Source organism: Amphiura filiformis, chromosome 19 (genome assembly GCF_039555335.1).
Source record: "Amphiura filiformis chromosome 19, Afil_fr2py, whole genome shotgun sequence".
NCBI lineage: Eukaryota > Metazoa > Echinodermata > Ophiuroidea > Amphilepidida > Amphiuridae > Amphiura > Amphiura filiformis.
In genome coordinates this window covers 58,047,831-58,068,491 of record NC_092646.1, presented here as the reverse complement: position 1 = coordinate 58,068,491, position 20,661 = coordinate 58,047,831, and the positions used below count along the sequence as shown (strand labels likewise).

At 38.1% G+C, this 20,661-nt stretch overlaps 1 protein-coding gene and 1 long non-coding RNA gene across 2 annotated transcripts in view; one reads left to right on the top strand and one right to left on the bottom strand.

Annotated features, from left to right (window-relative positions):
- LOC140140688 (protein mono-ADP-ribosyltransferase PARP4-like) overlaps window positions 1–20,661 on the top strand; it is a 77,152-nt gene that overhangs the window by 45,031 nt on the left and 11,460 nt on the right. The window contains exons 20-22 of the mRNA XM_072162446.1: window positions 14,039–14,119; window positions 14,665–14,847; window positions 20,423–20,551. Coding sequence (XP_072018547.1) covers window positions 14,039–14,119; window positions 14,665–14,847; window positions 20,423–20,551 — 393 coding nt within the window. The remainder of the gene's footprint in view (window positions 1–14,038; window positions 14,120–14,664; window positions 14,848–20,422; window positions 20,552–20,661) is intronic.
- LOC140140835 (uncharacterized) lies at window positions 1,987–6,009 on the bottom strand. Its single transcript, XR_011857303.1, has 3 exons — window positions 5,919–6,009; window positions 4,422–4,631; window positions 1,987–3,076 (listed from the first exon to the last, which is right to left on the bottom strand). It is a non-coding gene; the product is annotated as an uncharacterized lncRNA (long non-coding RNA).

The window sequence follows — 20,661 nt, the reverse complement described above, 5'->3', positions numbered from 1 at the left end:
CTTTAAAAGTTGTTTTTTCCTGTTTTTTTCCTTAAATGACGTCTTTAAAAAGTCGCGTTTTTTCTAAATGTCTTTTTTTAAAACAGCCGCCTTTTTCTGAAATGTCTTTTAAAAGTTACCTTTTTCTGAAATGTCTTTTTACAAAAGGTCTGAAATGTCTTTTTAAAATAGCCGCCATTTTCTAAAATATCTTTAAAAAAGTCGCCTTTTTCTGAAATGACATCTTTTAAAATAAAAAGTAGCCTTTTTTTCAAATGACATCTTTTAAAATAAAAAGTAGCCTTTTTTTCAAATGACATCTTTTTAAAAAGTCCCCTTTTTTCTGAAATGTCTTTAAAAAGGTTGCTTTTTCTGAAATGACATCTTTTTAAAAAAGTCGCCTTTTTTTCTGAAATGACGTTTTTAAAAAAGTGAGCCTTTTCCCTAAAATGACGTTTTTAAAGTCACATTTTTCTGAAATGGCGTCTTTATAAAAAGTCACATTTTTTTCTGAAATGTCTTTTTAAAAAGTCGCTTTTTTACGAAATCTCTTTTTAAAACAGCTGCCTTTTTCTGAAATGTCTTTTAAAGTCGCCTTTTTCTGAAATGACATCTTTTAAAATAAAAAGTAGCCTTTTTCTCAAATGACATCTTTTTAAAAGCCACCTTTTTCTGAAATGTCTTTTTAAAAAAGGTCGCTTTTTCTGAAATCACGTCTTTTTAAAAAGGTCACCTTTTTCTGAAATGACGTCTTTTTAAAAATGACATCTTTCCGAAAAAGTTGCCTTTTCTAAAATGGCGTATTTAAAAAAAAAAATCGCCTTTTATGAAATGACATCTTTTTATAAAATGTAGCCTTTTTTCTCAAATGACATCTTTTTAAAAAGTCAACCTTTTTTCTGAAATGACGTCTCTTTTTGAAAAAGTCGCCTTTTTCTGAAATGATGTCTTCTTTTTAAGTCACCTTTTCTAAAATAATGTCTTTTAAAAGCACCTTTTTTTCTGGAATGACGTCTTTAAAAAGAGTCGCTTTTTTCTGAAATGACTTCTTTTTAAATAAAAAGTCACCAATTTTTTAAATGTCTTTAAATATATTTTTTTTTCTGACTAAAAGTTGCCTTTTCTCAAATGACATCTTTTAAAAAAATCACTTTTACTGAAATGACATCCTTTTAAAAAAGTCGCCTTTTTCTGAAATGACGTCTTTGTAAAAAGTTCCTTTTCTGAAATTATGCAAAATTTGTTTCTTTCTGAAATGACTTTCGAACTGACAGGGGTTCGGATTGACGGTGTTTCGGACTGACAGGGGAGACCCCACCACAAGTGCCCCTAAAAGCGCCCAAGGCAATTAGTATACTGACGGGGTGGTAAAAACAGCAAGAAGTAGGTAGAATCAGCATCTGAAAGTGTGGTACATCCCCGTACAAAAATCCCCAAATAAGCCTTGAACCCCCTTTTTGTTTTTTACAATGTCATTGAAAGAGTTAATGGGTGGTTTTAACCCAGGAATTATGAACATTTTTGGGCCTCATCCTCATAACTTGATGGATTCATCTGTGAGGTCAAATTTAGGCAAAAATACTATTTTTTGGAGAAAATCCCCCCAAAAAAAATATAAACAGGTTTTTTTTTGGCCCAAATTTTTATTAAAAAAGGCATTAATAAAAACAATTTGCAATCACATAGCCCAATAGCCCGTAATTCCAGGGTTATTATATTTGCCTGATAAGTCCTGGAAGATTACATATTAAGGCCAAGTAAAATAAATAACATGTATATTGTCTGGAAGCAGTTATTATTTGTTACAAATTTACTATTCATTTCTGTGTAAAATTTCAATTGCAAAGGCTTTGTCAACACATAAAAATGTGGAGGCCCTGATATTTTTGACGGTATTACTACCACTAGCTTGAACAAATTGCCAAAAATGGATGAGGGAAGGGACAATATACATGTTATTTTACTTGACCTAAAAAAATAATGGAGACTGAGACTCGCTCAATGAAGTGCAGTTATTTCAAATATAATTGAAATTTAAAAATCAACCTTGTATTAGGTTTGAACAAAATTGCAATTTTCACATCTTATCTTAAATCTGCTTTTTAATAGATTTGACCTTCAGTATTTAGGATTGAACCATTAATATCATCATTAGGTGTCATAAATCCTAGAGTGACATAAATGTATAAAACATGTACCTTCATGTTTGGTGCATAATAAATGATCATGCTTCTTTTCAGTCTTCTTTTCAGTCTCAAGTTTATTTCATGTAGAACCTTTCTGATTTTAGGGTAGTATAAATATTTTGTCATATGTACATTTGGCCCCTGAATATGGATGAAGCAAACCCTTCAATATAAAGTCTACACCTACAAGGCTTTATCCATGTTCAAGGGCCAAAAGTAAATATGACTTTTTTCCTGCATGTACTTTGGCCCTTGAACATGGATGAAGCAAACTCTTCAATATAAAGTCTACACCTACAAGGCTTTATTCATATGTTCAATGGCCAAAAGTGCATATGAGGCTTTTCCGCCGAGTGACGGATTTACCCTTTATTTCTTAATCAGATAATCTGTTACCCTCACAATCCAGAATTAAAAATGTTTCATAGCATTACTGAGGATTTTCAACCACCTTATTATATTCTGCTAATCTATCCTGTGAGAATATTTGTGCAATAAAGTGATTGCTTTCCTGATTCTCCACCAATTGGAAGTCATGATACTGATTGTGTATGTAGAACACCAACAGTTTTCTGAAATTTTTGAGTTTAAAAGTCTATTTTCCACATTTTCCAGCTTCACATTTACTTGCTTGGAAATAAAGGTACTAGTATATTTCCACTTTGTGTTCAAGTGTCCAAGGCATTCCAGCCTGGTTGGTACATGTAGCTGCAATTGGTCTGAAAGGCATGCATTCCTATCATAGTGAAGGCTAAGGATATGTAGAGTCCGAGCATTTTAACAAGCATTACAGTGGAAGATGTGAGGTCTCCATGATATTGATTTTCAGTGATCCCAATCGACTACTTTCACTGCCACCATGGCACTGTCAACGCTGTTGATCAAGTCATGGTACTTTCTGACGGTCCTTTCTGAAACAACAAAATAACAATATTGATACAAAAGTTATAAACAGAGTTGTTGGACAATTTCATTATTATTATCCACAGCAGAAGCCTGTGAAATTATTGTTATCCACAGCTGAAGCCTGTCAAGTTATAGTGTAAAATGTTCTTAAAATCCTTGCACTTCCCAGGCTGCACTTTCAATCCTATGTATTATTTTTACAGTCCATCTTATTTGTTACATTACACTACTCACTAATGATATTTCAAGCATAGTGTTATCTTCAGTAGACAACAACCCCGACTATTTTAAACCTTGTTGTTCAATGATATTTTGAAATCAACATCATTAAAAATCTTGAGGGTGTGTGACCAGATTGTGGTCCAAGTGTAACACTTTTTGTTTTCTACCTCATATTGAGGCACGTCACCCAAACATTCTTATTCCAAATTTGCTCCAGTGATTTGGATTCTAGAATTATCTGTATTCCAGTTTTTCATAGAACAGTACATCTTGAAGGAGTTTCAATAGGAAGTTGCCTAATAGCACACGGTAAGGGTGGATCAACATAATTCTACCCTGTAAATTTCGTGACCATAGCGAACTGTCCACAAGGTTATCCGTCCCTCGGGAGAGGGCGCTGTTTTGAGATTTTATGCTCTGGACCCATTTTTAACTCCACCCAATTCCAAACTAACTGTATAAAAATGCTGTGCTCATGATGCCATAAGGTCTTTTCCTTCGGCCGATCTAAAAAGGGCAGGCAAATTTGCGCCCTGTTACTGGGGTTATAACCACTCAACTACCATGTTTTTGTTCATACTGCCTCAACTATCTATTTCAGTCCTAAAATTTCACTGGGGTTATGAGAAATTATGAGATTTCACCTGATAACAAAATCTGCATACTGATGGGATACCAATTAAGTGGGGGGATGAGGCTCCGGGATGAGGCTGGCAATCTAGTCACCCACCTTTACTAGTCCATGACAGAAAAGAGGGTGGATAATTTGCTACCAAAGAAGGGTACCATACCAATTCTAGCAATGCATTTGAGAAAATACATACATGTAGATGTACAGGGTGTCCCAGAACAACTTAATTACGGTACCGGGCAAATGAATTTGGTCAGCAAATCCACAAGTTTACTATATCTTACCCATGCACTTACTGCTTAACTGTGGTGTTTTGTAGGAGATTTAATATCTTTAAATTGCTCTGTTGTCCTTCAGGCACAATTGATGAACTTGGCTGGATTTCATTAAGATGGGACATGTGTAAACAAATATATGCAAAACAAATCAGGTTTGATAAAGAAATTCATTTAAAACCATACATTGTGACTTACAGTAATTCAGCGATTCACACTTACATTAATTTTGTTCTGTTATTAGTCTGGTCAAAATAGCAATTTCATTGCATAAATTTCTGTCAGTTGTGACTTCTGACACCTTCCACCAGGGTGCCTTTATGTATTGCAGCATTACATCAATTTACATGTATTTAATGATGATCAATATGCAGAAAACATGTCCTCGATTGATACATGTACAAGTCTTCTGTGATCTGAAGTGATCTGCACCTGAATAATAAAACAAAAACCAGACCCTTATTATAGTTAATACCCCAGAAAATAAAAGACAAGAGATGTACATGTATAAATTTAAGCATACTGAAATTAATCATTTAAAAATAGCAAATGAACATGATGAGGAAAATATGCATGCACACCCACACAAGTGACTTAGGCAAAAATTGCAACAAAATAACAAGCACAAAATTCAGTATTGCCTGAAGATACAGTTTTGTTATAAATCACTGGCCCAGATGCAAAGAAACATGTTGGAGTCCATGCCTCCTTCATCCATAGAACCCATTCAACATGTTCAATTCGCCTATTGCACCATTCCGCCATATGCGAGGAGAACTTTGAACTGGCAATAGACATGAAAGGAAGTATTACGTAACTTTACGCAATGTTATATGACTGGTTCAATTCCCATTCATGCATGCTGCCAGATCGAGGCTCTCCTTGCATGAATGGCAGAACCGTGCAATGGGCTTAATAAGAACAAACTATGGATAGTGTTTGAGAAATACATACTGCATGGCTTAGTTTAATCATCTGGTCATGGTGTGGCCTGCTCTCAGATCTTTCCCTGGGAAATAAGGTTTTTTCAAAATTGGGTCTTCAAATTTTCACACATTCTAAGTTCTCTCTAAATACTTTTTAACATAAAATTGTTAAGTTTTTTACAAAATTATGAAAGTTTTTGGTAGCCTTTTATCATGTATTTAATAGGGGCAGTGGAATCTTACAGCCTGTGGATCCTTTATAGGGGAGTGTTCAGAAATACTTTGGTGGGGGCTGGAAAAAATTATTTTTCATGTCGAAATTTTTTTTAACCCCCCCCCTCTTCGCGAACCCACAACTTTTTTGACCCCCCTTCATATAGGTTCAAAACTATTTTAACCCCCCCCCATCATAATGTACCATTCTACATCAAATGGCAGAGGAAACATATTAATGATGCTAAAATTTGTATTCATGTGCAATGAAATAGTACTCATTTCATTGGTATAGAATATGTGGAATTGAGGAAATGTTCCAAATTAAAGTAGCATAAGTATGTTTATGCAACCCACTGAACCCCCTGAGTATTAATAAACTATACATTTATGATTGGAATCAGTGGCGACGGAAACATTATAATTTAGGGGGGTCGGGGACGAGTATATTTTGTTCTGGTTTTACTGGGAATTTTGTTGCGCGGTGACACGCAAAAATCTTAGACCATTTTAGCCCAAAATTCAGGGGCGTAGCACAGTGGCACAGACGAAAAAAGAAATTGCAGTTGCAAATACATACCGGTTTTGTTTTTAGAGAGACTGGGCCATATACATCTCAGCTCCCACCCAGTAAATTGGTACTCATCCCTGAGGGCTAGGGTGTCTGTGTGCTCACTATTCACTGCACATTTGTCTGGGACATTTGTCCAATTTTGAGATGTTTATAATTTATAAATATTAATTAATATCACACAGCCAAATATTTCTGAAAAGGTAACTTTCAGTTATGATGATGATGATGATGATGATATTTTTCTATAATATTTGAATACATTGCCCTTCATTTACATGTATGCTGCACACAACCTATAGGGCATGGCACTGTGAGTTGACAATACATGCAGTGTGTAGCTGTGTGTCACACCCGTACCCCGGCACACACGCAAATACCCCCACCTGACTGCTTTCTGATACAGGTGGTCTGATACATGTAGTACCTTCAGGAGTTACCTGTACATGTATGTGTCTTTGAAGTGAAATATGTATGGTTGGTTGATGGGGTGGGGTGGGGTTTGGTAGGGTGGGTTTGTATAGGAGAGCAATATGTGGTGGGGTGTAGTGATCTTTGACCAATGACCTTCTTTTTGTACAATTTTATCTTCAAAATTCCATATAATTTAAAAGCAGAAACTGTCAAATTTTTAAATTAGAAACAAAATATTAAATTTTGCTCCATTTTTTGAAATTATGTTCCACCCGGTGATCCATTTTTTTTCAAAATGTTATACCAAATGAACCCCTTCTTTCAAAATTTTGTCAGTAATGACCCCCCTCCCCCCAAAAAAATGGCATGAACTCTGACCGAGTCCGGACTTGAGCTGGACTTGGGGCTTATTTTTGTTGGACTCGGACTTGGCTCGGACTTGTCACCACTGGACTTGGACTCCAATCCGGACTCGGATGAGCTGGACTCGGGTACAAGTCTGGAGGCCAGGCAATTTTTAACACTGGATCAAATGCACTTTTGTTGTGGTTCAATACTGGTACAAAAGTTTTTTACCCCCTCCTACGTACCGAAAATTGTTTAACCCCACCTGTTCATATACACCCAAAACTTTTTACCCCCCTATTCAGAACTCCTAAAATTTTATGACCCCCTATACTCTGATCAGCTCTTAATAGGCGGGGACTCATAACATTGATAATTTGATATAGATAAGCAGTATTATAGACGTGTGAACTGGTTTGTGACACACAGCTGGGCGCAGCAGTTACGCGAACTGCGCTTTGCGTTAAGACGCGTGCTTTTGTGAATATACGCGTGCGTAAGTTGGAACTTGATTGACTAGCGCAGTAACAAAAACCAAATAATTCCCGCCTATTAAGAGCTGGTCATAGTGTATATTTTCCAGCCCCCCACCAGTGTATTTCTGAACACTCCCTAGGTTAAAATTTACTTTTTGACATGATTATAGTGCAATGGCTTTTGGGTACTTGCATTTTAGTTTTTTTAGGAAAGTGCAGTCTCATGCCTGTGATAGGGATGTTCATAAAATTTTGAAGTTTAATATTTTTTAGCTGAAAGTTCTTTCATTTGAAAGAGAATCAAATTACCTAAACAATAAGGGGTCAATGATGTTTCTAGTGCATATACTTTTGAAGCAGGGCTGTCAACTTTTTGGAATTGCTTGGCGTGAGACAGGCGTACCGGGATTTGCCGACTTCAATGTTCATTTTGACCCATGATTATCTAAGCCACGGCGCTCGAAAATGTGAAAAGCTGGGGGTAGCAACAACAATTTTTTCATGGCGATGCGTGAGATTTTACTCAATTTTCAGCTTTTTGCGTGAGATTTACTTTCAGGCATGAGATTATACTACCTTGGCGTGAGACCATGAGAAAGTGACCCAATGCGTGAGACTCACGGCCAATGCGTGAGAGTTGACAGCCCTGTTTTGAAGTTACAGACAAAAATAGCGTCACCAAATTGCCCAAAGTTTTGTGTGTGAAATTGTGACAGTAGGCACATGTACAATGTACACTACTGTATGTGACCCCAGATGACCTCCTATTCTTTACTGCAAGAAAGCTGTTTTGGTTGGTCTTGATTTACACACAAATTGCATTTGCGCTTTAACGAGTGTCGACTTGGTGGATCATATATATTGCACTATGTTATGAATCCAGTATTATGCCAGTACCAAAGTAAGTCAAAGTCATTTAGGTTTTGGTTGTCAAAATATATTGATTTTTTCCATTGAGCCCCACAGTAAAGCCATTTTTGGACCGTACAGGCACATTCCACTTCCCTATGGACGAATAGCACCACCTATAGTGTGTGATGTGAGCCTGCCTACCTGTGATAAGCTTCACTCATTGTTTATAAGTGCCTGTGTGCTAATCCGGGTTTGTGGTGCGCAGGGGAAAGGATACAAATTGGCACCCCAAACCTGTGAATGTACTGACGGAAATATTTTTTGCCCAGTTATTGTTGTTGACCCCCAACTTTTTGTAGCCTGAAGTGCTCGAATCAAATGGCCCAAGGCTTGTAAGGTCGTATAAAATTAATGTTTTGAGAAAAGAAAAAAAAATCTGACAAACCCCAGACACTGATGAGGCCAGGAGGGAGAGGGCAAGAACCAAAACATCAATTTTATATAGACTAAAGGGAGTCCCAATCAGAGTCCATGCTTTTGATGACAGTGACCCCCTACCTTGGGTTTATATCATATTGTTTATTCTCATTCATATTCGATTTAATTAAACACTGTTTTAATTAGCAACATTTTACAATTTTAGGAAATTTAATATTGTTTTTGTTGCCCAAAAGTCCCAATTTACACTCGCATAAATTCATAAAAGCATGTGTCAGTCACGCATGTCACGCAAAGCACACTTTGTGCAAGATGTCTCGGGTTCAATTCCCGCAGGACAAAAAAAATTAATTCCGCTTCTTCCGTGGCTCATCTGGTAATGGCAGGGCAGATGACCCATGACAAAGACCTTGTTACAGTCGGTTCCAATCAGGGTAATAAGCCCGATTGTTGGCTACAAGTCACAATTTACACTTGTATAAATTCATAAAAGCATGTGTCAGTCACGCATAATATCGCAAAGCACACTTTGTGCAAGAGGTCCCGGTTCAATTCCTCGCAGGACAAAAAAAAATAATTCTGCTCTTCCCGTGGCTCATCTGGTAATGGCAGGGCAGATGACCAATGACAAAAGACCTTGATGTTACAGTCGGTTCCAATCAGGGTAATAAGCCTGATTGTTGGCTACACTTGACTGTCCTGCAAAAAATCCCCGACCAGCTATCCACGGCGGCCCCTTCGTTCACCAGGTCACTAATTGTGCCTGGTCGAAGTTTCGTCAGCATTATCGCCCAGATTTCAGCTGTTAACATGGTTTAATGCCTACATGTAGATATGCTCGACATAAAAAAATGCACTGTGCTCACAAATGCGCGCACTCCCCAGTCTCTCTCTATCAAATTGTTACGAGTCAAATGAGTTGAAGAAAGATAGTAGAATGGTAGGCCTACACTACCGTACATGTAGTTCTTTGGCACTTTTTGCCAGTATAGCGTTTTAAATAGCGGCCCAGTCATGGTTTGTGCAAACAAAATTCCGGGGACAAAATTTCTCCCATCTACCTATGATGACCAGTGGCGTGGCCAGCACATTGAAAGTGGGGTGGGGGGGGGGGGGGGGTGGGCAGGTTGTTAAGTTCCCCGAATGGAGTCTGATTAGCAGCAAATTTTGACGTTTTTAACATTTTCCCCCGAATGACCAACAAAAGTGGGGGGCATGGCACGCCACTGTCACTGATGATTTAGGGGTTCATTCATATATTTTCATGACTAAACAATTGTTTATGCCCGAGGGCATAAACAACGTTTAGTCCTGAAAATATATGAATGAACCCCGTTCATACATACACAACATTCTGAGTGCTGTTATTTTCCTCCACAACTAAAAAATATCGTCATTTTAGTCTAAAAACTATCAATTTCTAATCCTTTTTAAAAGTTTTTCCATTGCTAATTGTAAGAAAACGTTTACTTGCTCAGTCCACCGTGTTTGGACGCCACGAACATCGCAGACATCATTCGCGCTTTATGTAAATAGCTTTCATAAGCATACGCTGCAGATATCCTACTCATGGCGTTCATCGGTTCTGACGCGGCTTGTTTACGACCAGAAAGCAGGGCATAAATGTTGTTTATGCCCGCCTATCGACCAATATAACACGTATGTATGAACACTAAAGTAATATTCAGATTTCCTTTTACAAATTAACCATCGCATATACGTGCGCGACGTCAAGCGTGTGCATTGGACCATGTGCAAAATAAGATGCGCTGGACAGCTAGCAGTACGCTTAATTTGTAAAAGGAAATCTGAATAATACTTTAGGCCTACCTGACAATGATTAAGCTTAATGATCATGACGATATTTATACGGTGCCATACACAACTGGTTAGAGAAATTGAAACAAAAATAAAACAATCAAAAAGCTCTAGGCTTAGCCATGCTATACTACAAGTCTACTACAGTGACTATGCATACCATGCATACATTGATACAATGATAGTATTGATACATGCATACAATGACATGCATACTGCGGCTTATCCATGTATCATACTCATTAAAAAATGTCATGATTTACTTACCGTTACATAAAACACCACGGTGTTGAACTTCACTCAGTAGTTAAAGCTGTGCCAAACTCACAAACCAATTCACACGTCTATAATACTGCTTATTCATACTGCTAAATGTTAGCTTTTTGGGTAAATAGTACTGGTTCCGAGAATAAATACAATAAACATGATAACCAAACACGGCGTCCCATGAAAATAATTTTAATTTCAGGCAACTTTAGGGACAGCCCGTAGTACTACTAGAACTGGGCCAGTACTTGTGGCTTGAACTGGGCAATTGCGAGTACGCTAGAATTGGCCCAATAAAAGTGTCACTTTTGCCGCCTAGTATTGGGGCATTTTTATAGCTCAATCCGTGCCGCTAGATCTTGCCCAACACTGGCCCAGTACTGGGCTTAAAAAGTGGAAAACCGCTGTGTATTCTACCTCACATTGAGGCCAATCACCCTTAAAGGTGCATGACCAGATTGTGATCCAAGTGTAACACATTGTGTATTCTACCTCACATTGAGGCCAATCACCCAAACATTCTTATTCTGAGTTTGGAGTTAAAGGTGCATGACCAGATTGTGGTCCAAGTGTAACACATTGTGTATTCTACCTCACATTGAGGCCAATCACCCTTAAAGGTGCATGACCAGATTGTGATCCAAGTGTAACACATTGTGTATTCTACCTCACATTGAGGCCAATCACCCAAACATTCTTATTCTGAGTTTGGAGTTAAAGGTGCATGACCAGATTGTGGTCCAAGTGTAACACATTGTGTATTCTACCTCACATTGAGGCCAATCACCCAAACATTCTTATTCTGAGTTTGGAGTTAAAGGTGCATGACCAGATTGTGGTCCAAGTGTAACACATTGTGTATTCTACCTCACATTGAGGCCAATCACCCTTAAAGGTGCATGACCAGATTGTGATCCAAGTGTAACACATTGTGTATTCTACCTCACATTGAGGCCAATCACCCAAACATTCGTATTCTGAGTTTGGAGTTAAAGGTGCATGACCAGATTGTGGTCCAAGTGTAACACATTGTGTATTCTACCTCACATTGAGGCCAATCACCCAAACATTCATATTCTGAGTTTGGAGTTAAAGGTGCATGACCAGATTGTGGTCCAAGTGTAACACATTGTGTATTCTACCTCACATTGAGGCCAATCACCCAAACATTCATATTCTGAGTTTGGAGTTAAAGGTGCATGACCAGATTGTGGTCCAAGTGTAACACATTGTGTATTCTACCTCACATTGAGGCCAATCACCCTTAAAGGTGCATGACCAGATTGTGATCCAAGTGTAACACATTGTGTATTCTACCTCACATTGAGGCCAATCACCCAAACATTCTTATTCTGAGTTTGGAGTTAAAGGTGCATGACCAGATTGTGGTCCAAGTGTAACACATTGTGTATTCTACCTCACATTGAGGCCAATCACCCTTAAAGGTGCATGACCAGATTGTGATCCAAGTGTTACACATTGTGTATTCTACCTCACATTGAGGCCAATCACCCAAACATTCTTATTCTGAGTTTGGAGTTAAAGGTGCATGACCAGATTGTGGTCCAAGTGTAACACATTGTGTATTCTACCTCACATTGAGGCCAATCACCCTTAAAGGTGCATGACCAGATTGTGATCCAAGTGTAACACATTGTGTATTCTACCTCACATTGAGGCCAATCACCCAAACATTCTTATTCTGAGTTTGGAGTTAAAGGTGCATGACCAGATTGTGGTCCAAGTGTAACACATTGTGTATTCTACCTCACATTGAGGCCAATCACCCAAACATTCATATTCTGAGTTTGGAGTTAAAGGTGCATGACCAGATTGTGGTCCAAGTGTTGTTAACACATTGTGTATTCTACCTCACAGAGAGGCCAATCACCCAAACATTCTTATTCTGAGTTTGGAGTTAAAGGTGCATGACCAGATTGTGGTCCAAGTGTAACACATTGTGTATTCTACCTCACATTGAGGCCAATCACCCAAACATTCTTATTCTGAGTTTGGAGTTAAAGGTGCATGACCAGATTGTGGTCCAAGTGTAACACATTGTGTATTCAACCTCATATTGAGGCCAATCACCCAAACATTCTTATTCTGAGTTTGGAGTTAAAGGTGCATGACCAGATTGTGGTCCAAGTGTAACACATTGTGTATTCTACCTCACATTGAGGCCAATCACCCAAACATTCATATTCTGAGTTTGGAGTTAAAGGTGCATGACCAGATTGTGGTCCAAGTGTAACACATTGTGTATTCTACCTCACATTGAGGCCAATCACCCAAATATTCTTATTCTGAATTTGGAGTTAAAGGTGCATGACCAGATTGTGGTCCAAGTGTAACACATTGTGTATTCTACCTCACATTGAGGCCAATCACCCTTAAAGGTGCATGACCAGATTGTGATCCAAGTGTAACACATTGTGTATTCTACCTCACATTGAGGCCAATCACCCAAACATTCTTATTCTGAGTTTGGAGTTAAAGGTGCATGACCAGATTGTGGTCCAAGTGTAACACATTGTGTATTCTACCTCACATTGAGGCCAATCACCCTTAAAGGTGCATGACCAGATTGTGATCCAAGTGTAACACATTGTGTATTCTACCTCACATTGAGGCCAATCACCCAAACATTCGTATTCTGAGTTTGGAGTTAAAGGTGCATGACCAGATTGTGGTCCAAGTGTAACACATTGTGTATTCTACCTCACATTGAGGCCAATCACCCAAACATTCGTATTCTGAGTTTGGAGTTAAAGGTGCATGACCAGATTGTGGTCCAAGTGTAACACATTGTGTATTCTACCTCACATTGAGGCCAAATCACCCAAATATTCTTATTCTGAGTTTGGAGTTAAATTGCTCAAGCAATTTGGATTATAGAAGCAAACTTGTGTACCCTACAGTCTGTCTAGTCTGAAGTACAAAGTATCGACGCGGACGCACACATTGTGCCGACTTTGAAGGAAGGCACGCATACCTGCAGCAGAGATGCAGCACTACGCACTGTTTACGCGCGCGTTGTCACTTTGTATTTCAGAGTGGACAAACTGTAATGGCCCATAGCAAAAGTACACAACTTCAGGTGTTAATGTAATCGCCTAGTTAATGCATTTTCCACCCTGATGTAGCAGTGATGCAAAGCGTTTAGGCAGCTGTTTTGTGCACGCATCTATGCGGCATCTTTAAGTGTGTGCATGTGTACGTGATTTGTAGCTGAGCCCAATGAAATGCGCACTGACATCACTGCCACATCAGGGTGGAAAATGCTTTACCATGTTATTTTTCATACCACCTGTACGAAAACATATTCCAGGCCTGGAATTTCACTGGGGTTATGAGAACAATATGACCTTAAATCTATATTTTGAAGGGGTTAAAGTGGTGGGGGATGAGGGATGTCAATCTGGTCAAGCCACTTCAAACAAAAAACGTCCTGTACTTGAAATTCAGAGTGTAATCGTACCGGTAATTATTATAACTGTAATTGTTGACATTTTACAGGCAACACTGAAAGCAATGATTGCTGGGAAGGAAGTCTCAACTATGGTATCTACTCATGACCTCAGTATCACTGAAGGCAAGGTAGGTCAAAGGTCAACTAGCTATATTAGCGGAACATATTTAGTTTACATTTTGATACAGAATTTGTACATTGGTCCCAAAACTAAAGATTTTTTTCTGATGGGCAAGGTGTTAGTTATATATTTAAGATATTAATAGCTTGCACTTAAATATTGAGACAAATAAAGTTGAAGAGGAATGTTATGGTTTCTATAAAGGAGATCTTAAGGTTTGATATAAGGTGTTATTTCCGACTCATATGTATGATTTTTTCATAATGAAAAAATTTCCATAACTTTTTTTTTACATTATTTGATACATTATTTGTCTCAGCTCAAGAACCTGTAAGAAAGCTAAACTTGTGGAAATAAAAATGTGATTATATTGCATAAAATACAAACAAAATTGTCTCATATCTTCGGTCGACCTATCTGGGACCAATATCCATATTTTTTGTTGACAGTCTGAGCCAATATTGTACCCTAATTTGTATTCCATTGGATGAAAATTTTGGTTGGTTTAGTAGACAGTGAACATACTTGAATATGACCTTTGACCCATTGTAGATGCTGCATCAGCTGACAGCACGTGCCATCATAAGAGACTGGGAGGATGGAACGCTTGATGTCAACCGAACAGAACATGAAGTGAAGAAAACGGAGCAGAAAAACTACATAATCGAGTTGAGTAAAGAGTACTCAATTGTGACACAATTCACTAGTTTTGTTGCCGTGGAAACGAGAGACAAGGTATGGAATCAAATATGTGACCTGCTACCACAGAATGAGTGTAAAGTTGCAAGATGCTAGTTTTGAGACATCCTGGCTGCTGAGTTGATGTTCTTAATTTGCCACGCACCTGTACAAGCCAGTAGTATGTCCTTTGTGAATGGCCCCATGTGCCTCCATTCACCAATGACATACAGACATGCTATTGGCTTGAACAGGTGTGTGTGAAACAAAGAATATCAACGCAGTATACGTAGCCAGGATGTCTTGAAAATAGCAACTTGCGACTTTATGCTCATTTCGTGGTAGCAGGTTACATTTATTGTGATCTGTTCCAATTAAGTCTAATTTTGGACATTTTGACATTTGAGCTACAAAACTTGTGAATATATGATATGATATGATTTTGATATGATTTTATTGGCACAAAATCGCGGCCCGGAGGCCGAATTACATTATTGTACACAAAGTATAAGCAAAAAACAACAATGAGAAAAGCAATATATATATAACAACATAATAAATAAATATAAACAACAAATGAGGTCAGAACTCATGGCAGCCAAAGAGAAACAGGATCCACAGCAAAGCAATGCAAGGGATGAACCATGATTAGGATGGGTTGCTGTTTAGCAGCCTAACAAAGTAAGGAACTGGACTCCTAGCAAACCTGTCAGTACAGGCACGGAGTTGGGAGAGATTGGCATTGTTTCTTAATTGTCTACCATGAGCCTGACCTCTGCTGGGAGGAATATATCCTATTTTAAAGCTGTATGTTGCAATCACATTATTGGTTGTATTTGCAAACAAAATTTTTATCACAATATGCCGATGGTGGCACCAGTTCTTGTAATACACAACTATATTCTTATGGCCAGTTAGTGGGTGGCCCATAGCAGAGTTACAGCTATTCCACTATGAGCTACTGCATAGAGTACCGAAGTGTGACGTCATAAAATTTTTTTTTTTGCATTTCAGCATTTTCATGAGAACAGGATGAAAAACATCCACAGTCCAAATTTGGTGGGAATCGGATCATGAGGGCCCGAGATCTGGCTGCATGAATACCTAATTAGCCCCATTGAAATCAGTGTAAAGGGGGCGCAGCACTAATTCAGCGCCCCATAGGATAACGTGTGATTTCGGCCTACTTCAAGCGCCATTTCTGGCGTCCCTGCAATACTTGGCAAAATAAATTTGGTATCAAATTAAAGCTCTGTTTCTCTAGATTCCAAAACTTTTGTCGGCATATATCGATGACCATTGACTTTTTTTCGCTAATTTGAGGAAAAAAAAAAGAGCTAAAAATATGCTAAACTCACCACTCACATTTCAAAATCGGGTTTTCTCTTAATCCGCCACAGAGAATTGCTTTTGAGATCAATTGTTCAGTTTTTATCTGCATGTTATCATTAAAGACACTTGTCAATTCATATGAGCCGATATTGAGTGATTTAAAGTGAACATGTCGGTAGATATGGTCGCTGCAATCTCATATTCACTATGGACTATATTAGCCGAATTTCGTTGTTACATAAAATGCGGAGTGATTTAGTGTTGCGCCCTCTTATAAGGTGTTAAAAGTTTTCAAAATCCACATTTATTACTCATTAAGTAAACTAGAGAAAATTTGAAGCTCAACACCGAAGATTTCATGGCTCTGCGACATTCCGTTCAAGAGAAATGATGTTTTAAAGATCAGTGCCGAAATGCCGAAAATCGAATATGTCGACTTTTCCTCCAATATGCGAAAGCTTATACAAAACTCACAAAATTAGTGACAGACGACAATTTGAGCACGCTTTGAACCAAGATTAATTTCTTTTCTAGATTATCAGTGTTGCCATTTTTTTTGGAAATCATTTATTACTGAGTCTCAAGTATAAATAACCCCACCCCCCCGTTCCAGTAGTAACAATTGCGATATTTTGAGTAGGCCTACTGAATATTCAGCAAAACGGCTTCATGCAGATTAATAATGTCTATTAACCTTAAAATCCATTTATGAACCTTTTTGAGGATTTTTGGACGCATTTCTTGACTTTGAAGGCGCCTACTCGGCCAATAAAGTGTTTTTTCCAATAATTTTTCATGAGGATGACTTTTTGTAATATTTGTTTATCATCATGATGGAAATAGAACACATTTTGTGAAGCGCGCGTCTCTTATTTTGCGCGAAGAATGTAAAAGGAACGCGTTCATAATGACGGCCGTTACAAGGGGGCGCAGCACTAATTCAGCGCCCTATAGGATAACGTGTGATTTCGGCCTACTTCAAGCGCCATTTCTGGCGTCCCCGCAATACTTGGCAAAATAAATTTGGTATCAAATTAAAGCTCTGTTTCTCTAGATTCCAAAACTTTTGTCGGCATATATCGATGACCATTGACTTTTTTTCGCTAATTTGCGGTGCAAAAAAAAAAAGAGCTAAAAATATACTAAACTCACCACTCACATTTCAAAATCGGGTTTTCTCTTAATCCGCCACAGAGAATTGCTTTTGAGATCAATTGTTCAGTTTTTATCTGCATGTTATCATTAAAGACACTTGTCGAATTCATATGAGCCGATATTGAGTGATTTAAAGTGAACATGTCGGTAGATATGGTCGCTGCAATCTCATATTCACTATGGACTATATTAGCAATTTCGTTGTTACATAAAATGCGGAGTGATTTAGTGTTGCGCCCTCTTATAAGGTGTTAAAAGTTTTCAAAATCCACATTTATTACTCATTAAGTAAACTAGAGAAAATTTGAAGCTCAACACCGAAGATTTCATGTCTCTGCGACATTCCGTTCAAGAGAAATGATGTTTTAAAGATCAGTGCCGAAATGCCGAAAATCGACTATTTCGACTTTTCCTCCAATATCAAAGTTTATACAAAACTCACAAAATTAGTGACAGACGACAATTTGAGCAACGCCTTTGAACCAAGATTAATTTCTTTTCTAGATTATCAGTGTTGCCATTTTTTTGGAAATCATTTATTACTGAGTCTCAAGTATAAATACGCCCCCCTTCCAGTAGTAACAATTACGGACTTTTTGCGTAGGCCTACCGAATATTCAGCAAAACGGCTTCATGCAGATTAACAATGTCTATTAACCTTAAAATCCATTTATGAACCTTTTGAGGATTTTGGGCGCATTTCTTGACTTTGAAGGCGCCTACTCGGCCAATAAAGTGTTTTTTCCAATAATTTTTCATGAGGATGACTTTTTGTAATATTTGTTTATCATCATGATGGAAATAGAACACATTTTGTGAAGCGCGTCTCTTATTTTGCTTGCGAAGAATGTAAAAGGAACGCGTTCATAATGACGGCCGTTACAAGGGGCGCAGCACTAATTCAGCGCCCCATAGGATAACGTGTGATTTCGCCTACTTCAAGCGCCATTTCTGGCGTCCCTGCAATACTTGGCAAAATAAATTTGGTATCAAATTAAAGCTCTGTTTCTCTAGATTCCAAAACTTTTGTCGGCATATATCGATGACCATTGACTTTTTTCGCTAATTTGCGGTGCAAAAAAAAAGAGCTAAAAATATGCTAAACTCACCACTCACATTTCAAAATCGGGTTTTCTCTTAATCCGCCACAGAGAATTGCTTTTGAGATCAATTGTTCAGTTTTTATCTGCATGTTATCATTAAAGACACTTGTCGAATTCATATGAGCCGATATTGAGTGATTTAAAGTGAACATGTCGGTAGATATGGTCGCTGCAATCTCATATTCACTATGGACTATATTAGCGAATTTCGTTGTTACATAAAATGCGGAGTGATTTAGTGTTGCGCCTCTTATAAGGTGTTAAAAGTTTTCAAAATCCACATTTATTACTCATTAAGTAAACTAGAGAAAATTTGAAGCTCAACACCGAAGATTTCATGGCTCTCATGACATTCCGTTCAAGAGAAATGATGTTTTAAAGATCAGTGCCGAAATGCCGAAAATCGAATATTTCGACTTTTCCTCCAATATGCGAAAGTTTATACAAAACTCACAAAATTAGTGACAGACGACAATTTGAGCACGTCTTTGAACCAAGATTAATTTCTTTTCTAGATTATCAGTGTTGCCATTTTTTTTGGAAATCATTTATTACTGAGTCTCAAGTATAAATACCCCCCTTCCAGTAGTAACAATTGCGATCTTTTTGAGTAGGCCTACTGAATATTCAGCAAAACGGCTTCATGCAGATTAATAATGTCTATTAACCTTAAAATCCATTTATGAACCTTTTTGAGGATTTTTGGATGCATTTCTTGACTTTGAAGGCGCCTACTCGGCCAATAAAGTGTTTTTTCCAATAATTTTTCATGAGGATGACTTTTTGTAATACTTGTTTATCATCATGATGGAAATAGAACACATTTTGTGAAGCGCGTCTCTTATTTTGCTTGCCAAGAATGTAAAAGGAACGCGTTCATAATGACGGCCGTTACAAGGGGGAGCAGCACTAATTCAGCGTCCCATAGGATAACGTGTGATTTCGCCTACTTCAAGCGCCATTTCTGGCGTCCCTGCAATACTTGGCAAAATAAATTTGGTATCAAATTAAAGCTCTGTTTCTCTAGATTCCAAAACTTTTGTCGGCATATATCGATGACCATTGACTTTTTTCTTAATTTTCGGTGCAAAAAAAAAGAGCTAAAAATATGCTAAACTCACCACTCACATTTCAAAATCGGGTTTTCTCTTAATCCGCCACAGAGAATTGCTTTTGAGATCAATTGTTCAGTTTTTATCTGCATGTTATCATTAAAGACACTTGTCGAATTCATATGAGCCGATATTGAGTGATTTAAAGTGAACATGTCGGTAGATATGGTCGCTGCAATCTCATATTCACTATGGACTATATTAGCCGAATTTTGTTGTTACATAAAATGCGGAGTGATTTAGTGTTGCGCCCTCTAAATTGGCCTGGTCTCATAACTGTTTGGAACCAGGCCAATTTACACTAATTAGGTATTCATGCGACCATATCTCGGGCCCTCATGATCCGATTCCCACCAAATTTGGACTGTGGATATTTTTCATCATGCTCCACTGATACATGGTATTCAAAACGCTGAAATGCAAAAAAAGTTTCTTGTGACGTCATCACTTCGGTACTCTATAGTGGAATAGCTATGCAGTGGTTCTGAAGATACTGCAGAGCTACTCCAGCTTGGAGTAGCTCTGTAGTAACTCTGCTATAGGCCACTCACTAACTGGCCATAAGAAAACTTGGTGTGCATGTAACTGTGGTGTATCAATTGGGCATGCAAAAGCCTGATTTTACAATATCATTGGGCTATTCCAGTTGAGATCCCCCCTCCCCACGGAAGGCATGACCTTAATCTCAAATACAGGGGGTGTCGATTTCAAATGGAGTCACTCATTCAGGTAACTCCATTTGAAATTCACACTCCCTGTATGGGAGATTAAGGTCATGTCTTCCATAGTGGGTGTAGAGATTTCAACTGGAATAGCACATTGCATGTTGCCATATGAGTGCTTTCATCATCAAGCAAATGCTCCAAAGAATACAAACTGTCTATAATAATAGTTTTCATTATTATCATACTCTTATTGTTATTTATGAAGGACGAAGACAAAAAGGAGATGAAAGCAGTAGACATAGAAGAGCTGCTGAGAAAAGAAGAGATTGATACATTGACTTATATGGGATGGGAACCAACCAAGAGTCCTCCTGGACAACCACAGACCCTAGAAGTAAGTATTGATGCACATACCTATATGGGATGGGAACCAACAAAGAGTCCTCCTGGACAACCACATACCCTAGAAGTAAGTATTGATAATATACATACCCACATGGGATG